This window comes from Oryzias latipes, chromosome 8 (assembly GCF_002234675.1).
Source record: "Oryzias latipes chromosome 8, ASM223467v1".
Taxonomy (NCBI): Eukaryota; Metazoa; Chordata; class Actinopteri; order Beloniformes; family Adrianichthyidae; genus Oryzias; species Oryzias latipes.
The window spans coordinates 16,211,001-16,228,065 of record NC_019866.2 but is presented as its reverse complement, the minus strand read 5'-3'; the positions used below and the strand labels follow the sequence as shown (position 1 = coordinate 16,228,065).

At 38.8% G+C, this 17,065-nt stretch overlaps 1 protein-coding gene across 1 annotated transcript in view; it reads right to left on the bottom strand.

The window, feature by feature from the left end:
• Positions 1–12,688, bottom strand: part of grin2a (glutamate ionotropic receptor NMDA type subunit 2A) — a 196,156-nt gene extending 183,468 nt beyond the window's left edge. The window contains exons 1-2 of the mRNA XM_004071747.4: positions 11,992–12,688; positions 3,006–3,476 (exon numbers count right to left, since the gene is read on the bottom strand). Coding sequence (XP_004071795.2) covers positions 3,006–3,473 — 468 coding nt within the window. The 5' untranslated portion in view covers positions 3,474–3,476; positions 11,992–12,688. The remainder of the gene's footprint in view (positions 1–3,005; positions 3,477–11,991) is intronic.
• Positions 12,689–17,065: the final 4,377 nt, after the last annotated feature.

Below are 17,065 nucleotides of genomic sequence, written 5' to 3'. Positions count from 1 at the left end.
GTTGTTACAATTTTTACACTTCTGTCTCTAACTTAAAGCTTTTTTAACTAGGAGTTTTTAAACTTCAACACAATCTAGCATCATAAGTCTGCTAATAAGTGATGTAGAGTTTGCCTCTATAACACTGCATGGCTTAGATCCAATAAACAAAATGAAATGTTACAAAAGACCCCAGAGTCTGGGTCAGTTGTAACATGCTGTATGGTTAAATGTAACACTAAGAAATAAGGATCATGAAAGTGACTAAAGTGGTTTAAAACTTTTTATATGCGCTTTTAGACTAAACTGTTCATAGCCAAAAAAAAAGAGGTGTGCACTACCAATAACTAGTGTTTATCAAACACAAAGATTAAAAAAGTAAAAATAATTTTCAAATATATTCTAGCCTATGAAGTCTTAAATAGGTGAACATGTGGGCATGTGTGAGGGTGGTTGTATGTTTCTAGTCAGTGTCAGATAGACAGTGGTGACTGTTGAATGGCACTCCTGAGCAGTTCCTTGGTTGCTGGATGGAGCGAAAGCTTGCTGAGCAGTTGGAGCAGTAGCCTCTGAGGGGCAATTGTGGCACAAGCTTGGTTAGTATCTGAAGTAGTGATTTGAAAAGCTTGACCTGGGCGATCTGTTAGTTGTGAAGGTGCAAAATCCCATTTCTTAAATGTGGCTGGATTAAATGGCCAAATGCCACAACACTGGAATATAGCTTGTATATTGTTTGCAGTTGCTGCCGCTGCAGGTCCTGTCTTTATCATGGTACAGTAGGTATGTAATATATTGATATGGTCTTTCCAGATTTCATTGTCATCCATGAATCACCCACTATGTTGCTATCTTTTAGAGTAGCCCATAGACACTTTAATCGAGCAGTTGAAGCTTGATCCCTGTTCTTTTAACTTAGTCCTTGCTTTATAGAATCAAAAGTGTAACTGGTAAATGCCATACAGTTTTGCCATTGATTAATTACAACCAAAAAAAAGAATACTTTAATTAAAATCCACTCATAAATGTTGTAAACTTTTAATAGGGTCAATTGAAACATTTCCCAAACTGTTAAGACTGCCCCATGAAGGTGTGTTACAACTGCCCTAAAGTGCATTATTGAGGAAGAAGCTCACAATACGGCTAAAAGCCAAAACATTACAACACCCAACTTGACTGAAAGAAAGCTAAAAATTCATATAATTAACATAATACATGTTTGATAAGTTCAACTATAAAGCAAGCTGTGTAATTACAAAAAAGTTTTAAATTAAAAACGTACTTTCTCACCTCAAAAATACTTTTAAATGTAGCTTTGTTTGCTGGAAGACAGTTATTTTTCCTTTGCAGGCTAGGGACTAAATTTAGCATGCACAGTGTGAATTTGATGACTTACTCACACTTACTTACTTACAACTGTCCCCGGTCTCCCCAACTTTGTAACTGTCCATGATCACTTTTTAATCCACACCCAGCAGCCAATCAGAATAGAGTATTTATCTGGACCATGGTATAAATCAATTTTTATTAAATATTAATAAGCTAAGGTTACTTTTATTCAATTCTTTTTAGTCAATAATGTTAAACTTTGGCTACGTTAGCAACTAGCCTTACACTAGTCATTTTAGAAATGCATGGCCTTTTTTCCTTTAGGAGAGTTATGTGTTACTTTGATACTTTGTACTTTTTTCATTGATGACATTATTCTGTTTTTTAAAGAATATCACAGCTAATTTGACATGAGGGATTGACCTAACCCGTTTAGCATGCTAACAAGGCCTTTTGGAGCTTTTATTTTAACGTTTGTTTTGCTAATTAACTGTTTAATGTTTAACTTACATCAATCACCATTCCTCATTTATCATTAGCAGTGCTTTTTGAATGACAATAAGCTTTCTGGCTTTCTGCTTTCACTCGCTTCAACTATTTTAGCAAATAGCAATTAGCATGGCTGCTTGCCTTCAAACTTTCAATATTTTACGTATTCAGAACTTAAATGGGGTGCTCTCAGCACTCGCACTTTGTGGCTTTTAAATTATTTTTGGGTGATTAATAAACCATATGTTCATGGTCTTTATGAGCCACACATTGCTTTCCTGTTGAGAAGGATCCATGGTGAGTTTTAGCGTTACAAGTTCTGCACCTGGATGACATTCTCTTAAAATAGAGGCTGCCCTTTCTAATCCCTAGAGGCATTACTTAATTCAAGACATCTATAATATGACATAACATCTTCCTACTTCCCCAGATACATTTTACTGACCTACTTCTCACTTTCATCTCTTTCATTTCAGACAAATGTTTTTTTTTTTTTTTTACTTTTGGTGTCTCTTTTAAATTGCAACATTTTGACTACAGTTGAAAATTTTCCTTAATATGTGAGTAAGCTCTCTTTGATCTTCTGAGCAAATAACCCATAGAAGCATATTTCCATTGTGAATATGATGAATTGCAGAAGCTCAGCTCTGACACACACACACACCCACACACACACACACACACAGCGGTACAATCATGCACCATTAATTTATTTCCATTCAAGGTTTTAAGTGATTGGCATGCAAGGAGCCATTGCCTATTCAAACGAGGTAACCAATCAAACTTCTTCCACAATGAATGAGAATTTTACATAAAGCAGATCACTGGACCAAGCAGTGCATATCACAAAACCCACTCTCCTTATAGTTCCTTCCCTTTGCCAACATATTTTTGTTCGTTTTGTACTCCATTTGTTTCATGTGTATGCACAACTCCAACACTTTTCTGTACTTACCCCATCCTCCTACCCTCTTGTTCCTCTGCATTGCATCTGTCTGCAGTATCTGTGTGTTCTTTAATTATCTCAACTTTAGTTGCATTCCTCACAGCAAAGCAAATTGATAATTTACAATTAACATGTATTTTATGTATCAACCATGATGCTACACATCCATACCTTGCAATGCCATCCATCTGAATCTCTGCACTCATTCTTTCATCATTTGTCTTCCTAGAAATCTCCACACACACATTCAACCCGTCCGACGTACCTTGTCTGCCATGATCATGGACGAGCCCCCATGAATGCCCAGAATGGGTATGAGTGTCTGCGAGGAAATAAAATCCAAAATCTGGGCAATGGCTTCTTGGTCAGTGCCATCCCCAAAAACCACGCCGTGGATCTTTGTCCCCGACATCAGGTCGCACATGTGGTTGATGATACTTTTCGGGTCGGTTTCGTTGACCAGCAGAGTGACCACGTTGACGTCGATGGGGTCCTCCTTGCTCCACAGAGCCCGGATGTCCCGGTCGGAGATGTACCGTGTGCGGCCCAGGATCACCGCAATGTTCAGCACCGGCACCTTTTCCGAGCCAGTTCGCTTTTGAGCCATGGCAGGGTCACCCGTCCAGGTCAACACCACCAAGAGGGCCAAGGAGAGCAGCGCACCACTGTTACTCTTTCTGCTCCTCCTCTTGCTCCGTATGCTGCGAGCAAACATGATTAAGAACCACTTCATCCCCTGCATGGAAAGAGTGACAAAAAAAACAGGTGACGACAGATGTTAACGTGAAGGAGGCACAAGAAGTGTGGAGCTCTAAAGTGCTCGAGAAACAACTTCTTAATACTTTAACGTTAAAGAACTTCTTGAGAAGAAATTTGGGTAAACACAAACTTTGCAAAAAGGAGGATAACCTTGGGAGCAATTTGCAGAGGCTGAGATAAAAAAAAGACAGCCAATAAGTCTGTATTTTCTGGTCACGACTGCTCGGGAAAGATGACTCAGAACATTTGAGCAGCAAACACAAATTTATTTAGAGTAATCTCTTGACTTGCAGTCTTTACTTAGGAGTAGTGTAAAGGTACGCTTTAAAGTGGATTCTGTGTCTGAACGTAGATAACTGTGAGTGACAGGAGCATGTTGGCGTCTTCAGAGGAAGCGTTTAGCGACATCTGACCTAGTAAGTACAGCTCTGAGGTGGGAATGTGTCTAATGTTCACATGTCTCTCACAAGGGACTGTCACTGTTGTTCTCAAATACAACTACTACACTATCAATTACTACAAACATGACCCAAGCATAAAAAAACAAATATAATTTGCACTGACAGGTAAAACTAAGTATTAGGGCCACCAAGACAGAAAAACATAAATTAATATTTGAAAAAATTTGGTATGAGAAAAAAGCCAGAAATTTACTAGACTGTAATTTTGAGAAAGAAAAGTAAACATTTTACAAAACTGTAGTTGGACAGTTATGAGAAAAAAGTCTGAATTTTATGAAAATAAACTTGTAAAAGTCGGAATTTTGCAAAGAAAGAAAATATGCTTTTTCGATAATAAAGCTGGTTGTTAGCATCCATCTACATTATGTGCCGACTAAATCCATCAATACAGCTAATTTTGGTGATGCTTTAGTTTATCAAAGGAATTCATGTGCCTTAATGCAATTGGACCTCTGCAACAATCCTTCCAACAATGTAAACGGTTGAAATCAATTCCTTTTAGGTCAAAAATCTTTTTCTGAAGAGGCGCCTAGTTTCCTGCAAATTCTTTTCGGTGTCGTTATACATTTATTCAGAGTTGACTTACTAAAAGACTTAATATTTCCTTAGGTCTATCGTTCTGAAACACGGTAATGGTTCTTTTTTTAGATGTTGTTTCTATTTTTCTTTGTAAAAAGACTTAAGTTTACTAAGTGTTTAACTTTAATCTCTTAAATTCTCAATTTGTTTTTTTATGAAATTATAACTATTCTCGTAAAATTTAAACTATTTTTCTCATAATTCTATGACTTAATTCTATTGAAGTTTTGAAAAACTAAAAAGATAATGAGAAAAAGGTTTTTCTCATAGATTTATGACTATTCTTGTAAAATTGTGCCTTTTCAGCATACATTTCCGACCAAATTCTCAAACATTTTTTACTTTTTTCCCTCATGTTACCACTTTATTCTCAAAAAATTCTTGACTTTTTTCCCATAATTGTACAACTTTGTTTCTAGTGTCTTTTTTTTTCTCATGTTACAACTTTAATCTTATAATTTTTAGTCTCATAATGTTATGACTTTATTTTTGTAAAATTTATGAAATTTTTCCCATTATGTTACGACTATACTCTTGTAAAATCCCAACTTTGCCCTAATACTTCATTGTAGATAGGTCTTTGTTTTCTTTAAAAATTGAAACATCTCCATGCACCCCCGTGGTTCTTACCAAGCAACTTGGCTAACTTTAGTCCCAGAAATAGTCCCCTGACTCATTTCTTCTGCACTCATTACATGTCCTTTCTGGACTTGACGGTTCATTAGGCACTCAATGTTTGATCGAGACATCAGATATCGCCATGACCGATTAGTTTGCAGGGTGGGCGCCAAAGGGGGAGATGGCACAGCACAAACGCATGCCCTTGAAATCCACAGAGATGATCTAATGTATGTAGTGACGACACACAGCTGTTCCACACAAACAGATGGATCAGTTTTATGTCCAAGGGGGTGTGTTTTTGCAAAATATTAATTGCATTAAAGCCTAAAAAAATACAACGACGAAACGAAACATATGCAGCTTTTTAGAAGTGGATGAGGTGCATGATGTGTGCAAAAGAGCGAACAGGGAAATTATATTGTTGTCTTTGGAGACCTAGCCCTCAGAGCACAGAAACCCTCATCGTCATGTGTGCCAAGATATGTGAGCAGGTGTGCTGAACAGCAGAGCACGTGTGTGATCACGAAGGCAGAAGCATATGGTCACATGATGAACCCAAATGTGTCATTGATGTCGTGGATTTGCTGACAGAACCACATGTTTTTGCATCGGCACAAAGCCCATCGACGCATGCTGAGCTTTATCACGCAACTGTTTGAAAAAGTCCACCTTAAAAAGCAAACAGGACAAACAGGGAAAAGCATGCAACACTGCTGCAATGCAGAGTCTGGCTGCATGCAGGAAGAGGCATGCTTTATTTTCTTGAATCAGTACTTTTTTTTAGTTTTTCATAAGATTCAAACCCAGGTTTTTTTAATTTAGCTAAGAAATCATTTTTAAAAAAAAATTCTATTTGCCTAAAAAGGATTTCATCAATCAAATTTTCAAAATATCAAGAAAAAAAATCTTCTTTAAATGTTTAAAATGGTTATAATAATTTCTGGGAGCAGGAATTTGTCCCTACTCAAAGTTCTGAAATAAACTTGTGACTGAAGTGAGGGGCATTATATGAGATGAATAATGCATGAAGGGTCACTTTGTCGTCTCTCTTCTTTTTTATTTTATTTTTTTTGAATAGGCAGGGGACTGCTTGTCTCCCCCTGCTCAAGCCTCAGAAACTGACTGAAGGATGAATCATCCAAATCTCAGACTACTCTCTGCAAAGACAGCACTAATGCCTGAGGGATTCTCACTGTTTTTGACAGGAAGTCATCATGTTCTTTAACCAACAAGCTCCAAGATTATGCAGAGGCTTGCGCTGACGGCTTGTGAATTAATTTAATTGTGGAAAAATGTCTTTTGGTTGCGTTGCAGGCATTGACGACATGATGTCAGGGGGATAATCATACTTCTCTCAGAGGGGTTTTCTCGAGCTCTCATGTTGAGGGAGGAGCCGTGATAACGTATTCTCCAGTTTAAAGTTAAGCCAACCTCACATCTGCTCCATCAAAGTCGACTCATTGAGTAAAAATAATAATAGTAGTGTTGTTTTTTTTTATATTTATTATGAACTGGCCACATCAGTGTCTTTATGCAAACCCACCTACGATGATGACAATACTTTAGTACTGTAAAGTGTTACATATCAGCACATAACTGCTTTTCTCAGCTCCAGAATCAGCTGGCATTACGTTAATTCTATATAACACTTTAAGAGTTCTAGTAATTCAAAGAACATCAACACTTGAGCTAAAGCTCCTGTGTTAAAAGTTTTTTTTTTTTTTTAAAAAGAAAGTAAATCCAAAAAGACTTCCATTGGGAACTTTAAAATAAAAGATCTGTTTGAGACGACTTTAAAACCTGATAGAATGACGTTGTTTGCCTAAACGTTTGAAGAGTTATGGTGGCAGAGAGAATGTCAGCACTTGAGCTAAAGCTCCTGTGTTAAAGGGTGAAACTTGAGTTTAAATTTTTTTGTTAAAACTATTGTTGAAGTCACTAATGCCCACATCTAACATTCAAAGTAAAATGTTCGTTTTTTATTTATTTCGTTTATTGGGGATGAAACTTAAGAGTGCAAGGTGATTAAGCCCACCTTTAAATTCTTGCCTGTGGACCTCAGAGATTGGGGCAGCACCCCTGCATGTATGGACAGTCTCAGGATTTTAAACTTCACTTAAGTGACAATTTTCTTTTAATTTTTTTTTCTTCCATTATAAAGCAACAATCGAGCTTCTTTTTCAGCTGAGATATTTTAGGGAGTAAAGAAAATAGAAAGATAAAAGAAAAAAAGTAGGGAGAGATATGATTAATAAAAGAGTATTTCCAGGCTGAAACATACTGCCCAGTTTGTCGTCACAGAAAGGCTACCATTTTCTGGCAGCACAACAGTAAACGATGTTTGGCAGGCGCATCCATACTACTGGCAAATTTTCACACATGAACACACTAGACAACAAAAAAATAAATAAATCAAATATTCTTTGGGCGTGCACAATCTCAGCTCTTATGTAACTGGAGTATCAGCTGCATAGGGATCCATCGTTTTCCTTTTTTTCAGCAACAACCCTTCGCCGTCATAAAAGAGACATTTCACACGCTTCAAACTTTTACATGCATCAATAATTCACTTGTATTATCTTCATGTGACTCTCTCAAATGATTGTGTTTACCGCTTCATCCCCATTTGTTCTTCCCACTCTTCATAGATTGCATTAAAATTCGATAACCTCAGTGTACGAACTTTATGGATATGATTTATTCACACCGTCACGGTCAGAAACGGTTGATATTGAGGATAATGAGTCCTCTGGCTGCACCGCAGTTCAAGTGGATGGTGCATGCACCCCGGGTTTGTAGGTCTTTCATAATGCTGCCCACACTGCCTCTTTCAGGTCTCCACATCCATTCGTCACTCTGTCACCCATTTACTTATCTGTCCATCATTTCTTCTCATCCATCATACTGTTTGCATCCCTCCATCCTTCACCCACTGTCAACCATTTTCCTCATTCCTGCACTGACTAAGAAAACATTTTTCTGTTTGAAATCCTGCTCTCATGCATTCGTTTTCATGACTGAGGAGTTTTAGTCAGTGATCTGTCACAAATCAGAAATAATCGAATGACCGAAGCTCTGGTTTAGCTATTTTCTGTTAGTGGGTCGCTACAATAAGATAAATTGAATGATGATTTTGACATTAAATTTTGTGGCACAGCTGGGGGGGGGCTGCACTCTTTCAGATGGCATACATAAAGTGACGTCACACATTTATAAAAATAAACCTTTTTTTTTTTCATGATCATCTTGACTAGAGGTAAAGTCAAACCCATATTTTCTTTTTATTTCCTCAAATAACTTAAATATGTCTAGCAGCTGCTGGAACCCGGCCCACAAGACTGTGATTCGTCCACTACCTGTCAATCAAAATACCATGATCCCATTCAAGGGCAATTTTTGACTGAAATATGACTTAAAAATGAGATTTTCAAAGTAAAGTTCTTAATTTCAAATGTACCGAAGTATGTTAATTTTTGGTTATTTTACTTATTTTGCTGGGTCGGCTGTTGTGCAGGGGTAGAGCAGTCAACTTTTGATCGCAGGTTTGGCTACTGCCTGGGACAAAGGGACCTTGAGCAAGACACTGAATCCCACATCGCTAGTATATGAATGTGTTTGTGAATAAGAATGTGACTATAAAGTGCTTTGACTCTTCAAGGAAGGTAGAAAAGCTCAAAATAAGTACCGTATTTTTCGGAGTACAAGCTGTGCTTTTTTGCATAGTTCGGCAGGAGGTGCTACTTATACGTGATTTTTTCAAAAGTAAATAGCAACAACCACTAGAGGGCACTGTAGGTGTGTCTCAGTATTTGCTACTGACAGCAACGCAGAAGAAGAAGCGCTGCTCAGTCTTACGCCAAGCACGGCAGAATTGTTGCACTTTTCTCCCAAAAGTGTGACTTATTTGTGATTTTTTTTCTTCTTTATTATGGATTTTTGACTGCTGTGACTTAAACTCCGAGGTGACTTTTACTGTGAAAAATACACTATTTAGCATTAATTTTACAGTAAAAAGGGGTTTGACTTGTTTACATAACACGGTACAGGGTAACTTGGCTCCAGTCTCTTCAGTCAAAATGTTGCCTCTTGAGTCCAACTATCTATATTAGCTGTTCCATTTGATGAAAACTCACTATTAGTGATCAATAATGCAATGACTATATAACTTGCGCTACATGAACAAATGGCAAACCAAAAAACATTCAATACATTGTTGCAATTTCACTGCAACAGTTTTATCTAAACAAAAGTCATTATAACTTAAATTTTACTCCAAATATCCGTTGTCAACATAGGAGGCAAAGATTTCACATAAGAGGGTCTATCCGATTGGTAGAATGCGCAAAGGGCTCTGTTTGATTGTTCAAAACTTCAAGCTTCTATGTGATTCCTTAATCATGTTTATTAACATTTCAGGTAACCATTATTGGAATTTACGCCATCTTTCGAGATACACGTATTGCACAGGGTGGTATTGCAATAACGATAAATTTGTATTTATCTACTCTATAAATGAATATATATGTATATATGTATCTACTGTATAAATAAAAAAATGTGAGTGTTATGTTACAAATTTAGCATTTAAATTAGGATCTTTGAAAACCTTTTTCTATACAATACATTTGCTGACTCGCCCATTTCTCATTAGACTCTCTTGGATATTGATTTCTGGGTTCACCACTGCAGCAAGACTCTTGAAGCTTTCAGCCTTTTATTTTACTTTTCCCAATGTCTCCGTTCTTCGTGTCTGTGATCTTACAGAAATCTCGTCCCCCTTCCTCTCAGCTAATTTGATTCACCAAGTTTGTATCCATACTGTCCCTTTTCAATTTCCAATAGTTTCATTCGGAAATAAGATATAGTCATTTGTGGAGCAAAGAGGAAAAGAAATGTGATGAATACTAATGCAATAGAGCAGATATACGTAGGCTTGCCTTTTCAAAATACATAACATGACAGATTTTTAAGTATCAAAAGTTGTAAAAAAAAAAAAAAAAGGAATGAAAAAATAAACAGCAAAAATGCTCTCTCTTGTAATAAATTTGTCCCAAAAAAAGTTCCTCCTAAGATTTCACAAAACAAAAGCCATTTTACTTCCAATAAATGTAATCTTTTTGACTGTTTAGATGTGTAACAAAAATTGATTGAATAATTTGGGTTTTTTTTTAAGTAGAAGGCATGCTTAAAATCAATTCAGTTCAATACTATTTAAATATTTACAACAATAGTCAATAAAATCAGGGGAACAGATGTCAACATTTCTGACGGACATGGAGTCTTTAACTGGGAGCTTAAGACAAAAATACACTTCAGCATCATCTGCAAAAGTTTGACTTCATTTATCTGATGACAACCTCTCCCCGACCAAAAGAAAATCCCAAAGTCTTCCTGGGCTACCTGACATCCTTGTTCTTTCCTGTCACCAAATTCTCCCAACCACCCTCTCCCAGCCTCTCAGTCTGTCTCTCAGGCCCCAGCCATCTGCTCCATGTGCCCTGACATGTGCATGAGCGCCCATGAGAAGCCCAGTGGAAGTAATCGTCTGTTACCACTCAGGCTTTAACGTGTTGTCTGCCCACTGCACACACCTCAACCTTGCAACAAACCCTCTGCGTGTGTGTGTGTGTAGGTGTGTGTGTGTGGGGGGGGGGGGATGGAATGGAAAGACGTGAGGTCACTTGCACCCCTCCATTAAGTGGATGTGGACTCTTTGTGCACCTGATACTTACTGCAGAAAGCACGTCGATTAAAATATGACATTTATATGACTATATTTTTAAATAAACTTGACGAAATCCTTCAGAAATCCACTGTGTTTATTTTAATACAAATTCCATCATAGAAAATAAGTCATTTTGTGTTATTTTTTTCTTCTTTGTTTTTCCACACATCATTTGTTAAAAACAAACCTAAAAAAAAAACAATTTAAAAAGCATTTCCAGATCTTTGCTTCTAAAATCTTTCTTTGGATGCTTGTTATGAACCCCAAACGTCTTTTCTGTTGGAAAACTCAAACCCTAAAGTGATTCTTTTTTTAATGGACATTTATGCGAATACACTTTTGCATTTTCATTTTCTTTACATTTATTGTCAGATTTTTGCTTTATCTTTGTATGTATCTGTCTATCTCTGGAGCAGAAGTAGTGTTTTTTCCTCTTTTTTAAAGGCACTTAGGTGTCATGTATAAGTGGAGCTGCGCCTCGACAACGTGACTGAATATGGAGAAAAGGAGAAAAAAAAGAAGTTTTTTGTATGGGGGGGGGGGGTCATTTATCTGGATCTCCCCCATGACGTTTAACGAAGCAAGACAAGACTACTGCGACCCCCACCGGCTCGACAGGGGGCTGCCTCCTCCGCTTAAGACGCACAAAAAATGTCATTACTTTGCCCTTTTGAGTTTTTCTAATTGACTGTAATTGTTTTAATTTTGGTTTTTTCAACAACAAGAAAACAAAACAAAACAAAAAAAGAGTAAAAATAACATGAAAGAGTGGCGGGGGAAATCGGTGCGTAATTTTGGATAAAATTCTGGAAGTTGTGCCAAACAAAAGCCCGCAATACGTTGTCCCCCTGAGCGTACAGGTATCCTCTGGTTGGTCTTCCAAAGAGAGATGAATAATTTCTCATTTTTGGAGAAGTGTGAATCTTTTTTTTTTTAGTGTGCGCTCCGCTGGGCTTGTTTGGTACATTTTGCGCAAATCATTCCTAACGCGTTTAAGCCTAAGTTAATCAAGTTTAATGAGCTGTTTTCTGAACAAAAAATAAAATATAATAATTCCAGGAATAATAAACGCACAAAAGACAGAAGCAGCCGCGTAAAATACTTACAGCATCTCCCTTTCACAAAGCTCCAAAAAGGTGGCGCGGGAAGGCATTGCAACAGTCCACTTTCTCCTCGGATGAAGCGCGCAGCCTCTGATGGTGAGACACTCACAAACAGCAGGGGGGGGGGGGGGTGACACGTATAATCTCTGGTAATGAATAATTCCCTGCGTGCCCCAAAAATAAAAAAAAGATGAATGAAATCCTTGGTTTTAGCACTTCACCCGCGTGCAGCTGCGAATAAAATCACCGCCGCTGTAATCCAATTTTGTCTGCGTGCGTGCTCCTCTGCCGCTGCCGCCACTGCTGCTTCTTCTCCACTGCAATCTCAGCTGAGCCCCCCGCGCGCGTCGTCGGGGCTCAACTTTGCCTCGGCGGGATCCGAGAGCCTTAGTATAACGTTTTTGTTTTTTTAACCCCCTCCTCCAAGTCCCGAGAGAGGACGCGGGGATGGAAGGAAAGCGCCGGGACGCGCACACTTGAGACGCACGCGGGCGCGTTGGTCACTTCGGCGATAGTGACTCCCGCAGAGCGCGAGTGGGACTCCAGTCTCGGTTCCCCGCTCCCACACCACACCGCGCGTGTAGAGAAAGAAAGTGTGTGGAGCGCGCGCGCGCACCGCTGCTGCTGTATGGAACTGCGCGCTTCTTCTGCAGAGGCAGAGGCAGCTGGATAGACGGACTATAGCGGTCCGTCGGTCCGTCCCCCCCTTCTCCCCTCCTGCGCTAAAGCTTCATCAGCAAGTCGCATGCTTTTTTTTTGGGGGGGGGGGGGGGGGCTGCAGGAATTGGGGGTGTTTTGAAGGGGGAATTGGGTAATTTTAACTCCTCTATCTATTCCTTGATGTTTTTTATTTTTATTTTTGGCACGTCCCCCCTCCCTACACAATAAAAGAGCCTCAAAAAAAGCCTCTCCAGTCAGGTTTTCTGCATAAAAGACAACAGCAAGAGGAGATAAGGGGCGCCACAAAATGAAATGCAGAATGACTGTTGGCTGCCCCCTCCCTCTGTAGAACATGAGTAAACTTGAGAGAGGAGGTTCTGTTAACTCCAAACTCGTGCTGCTGTGAAAATATTTCAAGCCTTCCTCTAACCTACTTGCAGATTTCCTTGTTTCCAGCTCTGGGTCACTGCTCAGGTGGCACCACTGAGACATTTTGGGATCAAGCTTTTTTTTTTTTTTTGCTCCATTTTGTCTGCAAGCTGTTAGAAACTGGATCAGAAGAGTTTTTCTTGAGTTTCAGAAGCTTTTATGTCAAACAACTCCAGGGTTGAAGGGTTTTCATGAAGCTTTTGTGCGAGCAAAACAGCAAAAAATCTCTACCTCTCAAGCTAAGTTCACACTGTTCTCGGCCATGTGGCCTTCATCGGCCACTTCCCGTTAAAAGTCTATGTATTTGAGTGTAAATGCGAATTTCTGGCTTCCTCGTTTAAAACTAACAGCCTCACAACTTTTACAATTCTATTCAGGCTCTATGTACAAATGTTTGGCCATTGGACGTGTGTTGAAAGTTAAACCAGTTAAACTTGGACCAGTCAGGGACTCGGATTTGGTAGTGACATATGCATGGCGTCCTTTTTAATTACCAGAAGTGCCAACCACTTGAAAATTGATCATGGAGGAGAAATCAATATTTGCGGTTGGCGCCCGGCCAGAATTTTATGACATCAAGTCTTTCATATATCAGAATGGAGCTGTGAAGGAAAAAGCCTGGAGCAAGATTCACGAGATTTGCAACCTTTAACAGTTCGCACCAAGTCTCTCCAAACTGCTAGTAAACAGTAGTAAAAGAAGAAGCCCCAGTGACCCTCCTGTGAAACAGGAATTATGGCCAAGGGGGATGAACGATGATCATCCTCAGGGACAAGGAACATGAAGTGTGGCCCCGGTGACCCTCCCCAGGAACAGACACATGAAGAAAAGCGGCCCAGCAACAGCCTCCAGGACATAACCATGAAGAGTAGCGGCTCCTGTGACCCACAGAACAAGAAACATAAACGATGGTCCTGACAATCCTGGACCCGGCAGAAATTCATCTGCCGGGTCCAGGATGGTCAGGGGTTTGCAGGAGACTGGAAACAAAAACATGTCATTAGTAAATTGGAGACAAATCAGATGACCTGACCAGGAAGAACTGAAAACCATGCACTTCTATACACTGAGGACAATTGACAAAAATGAAAACAGCTATGATGATTAACATGAACCTGGAGTGACTGACAGGAGAACAGCTCAGAACATGAACCAAAACACCACTGCAAAACCATACTAAACCACACAATTCTGACAGATATCATGTGTTTGAAAAAGTTTTGTTTAATGAGAGAATTCCCACCCTAACCCCTACATAGTGCACTATGTAGTGCGTTCGCCATTTTGTAGTGCTCTTCGAATCTACAATTTCCAAATCCAGTGCCCTGGATATTTCCCAGAAGTCTCTGCGAAGAACCAGTGTGCATCGATGCTCACTAGATCGGTGAATACAGACCATATTACCAAAAAAATGTATTTAATTATTTTCCAATAAACCATCAACATTTTTATCTTCAGAAGACAGTGCACTCATAAATAATCGTTGGAAAATGCTCATTTAAATTAGATTTTAACTTCGTGAAATCGATCCGCCTTTAAAAAAAATAAAATAAAACTAGTGAGCATGGTGTCTCAATTGCTTTTAAAATTCACGGCACTACATAGTGCCGCACTATATGGTTTTTTAGAAGTTAGGGGTTAGGGTGGGAATTTGGACACAACCTAAAATACAATATTCAGATCGAGAACTGTGACTAAATTCAGTACTTGTGCCCTAAAACATTTTAGTAATGTTTTTGTAACTGAACACTTTCAAAGCTTCCAAACAACACACTTGGGTGCAGCATCGACTGCCTGGTGTGAGCCGGATTGATTTTTGAGCCAAAAAAAAAAAGTGATGATAAATTATTTATATTTCTTTTAAAAGACTATATATATTCCAAAGGAACTTAGATTTCAGTCCAATGATTAGCTAAAATAACAAGTTTCATTTAAAAAAGGTGTGGAAACCGTTTATTTCAGTTTCAAATTGGAGGGTCACCATTTAGTTTTATAATATTACAACTAAATAGCTATACGTTTATCTTCAAACCTGCTTCAGACAGGAAGTCAGTGTGTTTCCTAGACTGGTTTGCAATCAACCAATGTAGTGTGAAAATGAACCACAAAAGATAAAAGCACAAAAATGTTCTTTCTACACTAAATTCTAGCTTCAAAGTGGAGAGTTTTGATAGAAATAGGATATTCACAGACAAAGTTTTATATTGGATGGTAATATCCAGCTGTTGCATGGTACTGATGTGTGAAATGTGTTTCTTTTTATTCCTTTAAAGCCACAGATCTCTCCATTTTGGAGTATAAAGCTGCTAGGGAAGAAAAGGAAGAGAGCAATAGAGAACAAAGGCTTCAAAAGTTGTCATTTGACTGAGCAATGCACAGTCAAATGACTTGAGATGTGCAAAAATAGGCTAGTTGCAGATTCATTTCTTTTTCCTGCTGCAGGATCAATAAATTCACACATTTACCAAACTGCTATCAGAATAGCTGCTCTGCAACTTCCAAATCCACTTTTGGGACTTTTTCTTTTGTCGAGTGATGATTTTTGAAGCAGATACCCTTCTCCTTATAAAGGCTGAACAAGCACATTTCAGTGGAGCAGCCGTCTTGTTACTGAAGAAGGAAAAGGCCTTGCTAATCTTACAAGGAGCAGCTTCACACAGCAACAAATACTGCAGCAAACCTAGAGAGAGGCGGTAATAAAAATGTCACAGAAGGCCATAGTGACATTAAAAATACCGTAAGGTACCGACAGGTCACCAGAAACTCATTACTATACATCATATACATTATAGTGGCCCTGCTGAAAGTTCTGAGGATAAAAACAATGCAGCCAGTGACAAACTGTACTGGACGGCCCTGTAATCGGAGTATTGATCAGCCTGCAGCAGTCTGAGGAGGTTCTTTTTTGTTTTAAAGAATTGAAAATGTTGCACAATTTTACAGAACTTTCTAGATGGAGAATGTGTCTCCTTAAAAAGAAAAAATGCTAATCCTTTCTGCTGAAATGCCACGAAAACTGATTGCCAAAGCGGACTGCTAACTCTAATAACAAATTCAGTGGTTTGAGCTAATCAGAGAATCTACAATCTCCTCTTTCAATATTGATTTTACACAAAAAGTGATCGGTTGGCCCATATTTGACCAATGACCTGCATGTACAGTATGCAGTCAGTTCCCACAACCCCCAGGCTGCGGATCGGTACCGGTCCGTGGGACAGTTGTTACCGAACTCCAGGGGGGAAAAAAATGTGGATTTCTGGATTTCTCGCCACCACATCCGACTTATTCTTGACACACTCAAATTGCTCGGTCACGCCAATCCATCCGCTACTTTCTTGAAGCAGCTGCAACGACTGCTAAATTGAAACCCCCAAACTAGCAAAGTTGACAAAAAACAAGATTCTTTATGCAGAAAAGTCCCAGAGAGGAAACATAAGAAGAACCTTCCACTTCAAAATAAAAGAAATTAGCATTTATCAGTCAAAAACCAGGAGTCTTTACTCCAAATATGGATTTATTGCAACAGTTGTTCCCAGAGTCTATAATAATCTAAAACCTGCTGTCTAATTTTACAAGGATGCTGCTAATAAAGTTGCTCATATCGTGGATTCACATTTTGAATTCAGTGTATGTTTTCATGTATTTATCCATCCCACCTAAAGAAATCGGCTGAACCCCAAGTTGGCATGCAAATTTCCAGCTTCAAATTTTGGGTTAAGGGAAAATCGAAATCGAATTTTCACACAAAAAGTTGAGCTGCTCTTATTTTTACATCATTTCCAGGTAAACATGAGAAACATGCATCCATTGACAACACTATGATATGGAAGCAGCCTACAATGGAGCACCATGGAAGCCACACAACAAAAAAGGAGGATGTTGAAAAGAGGGCCTCTTTTATAGGTTATTGGCTCCACCCCCTACCAAACCAACCCAATTATTTATCAAAATCCAACATATCATATCAAACAAAATAACATTCTCGTTC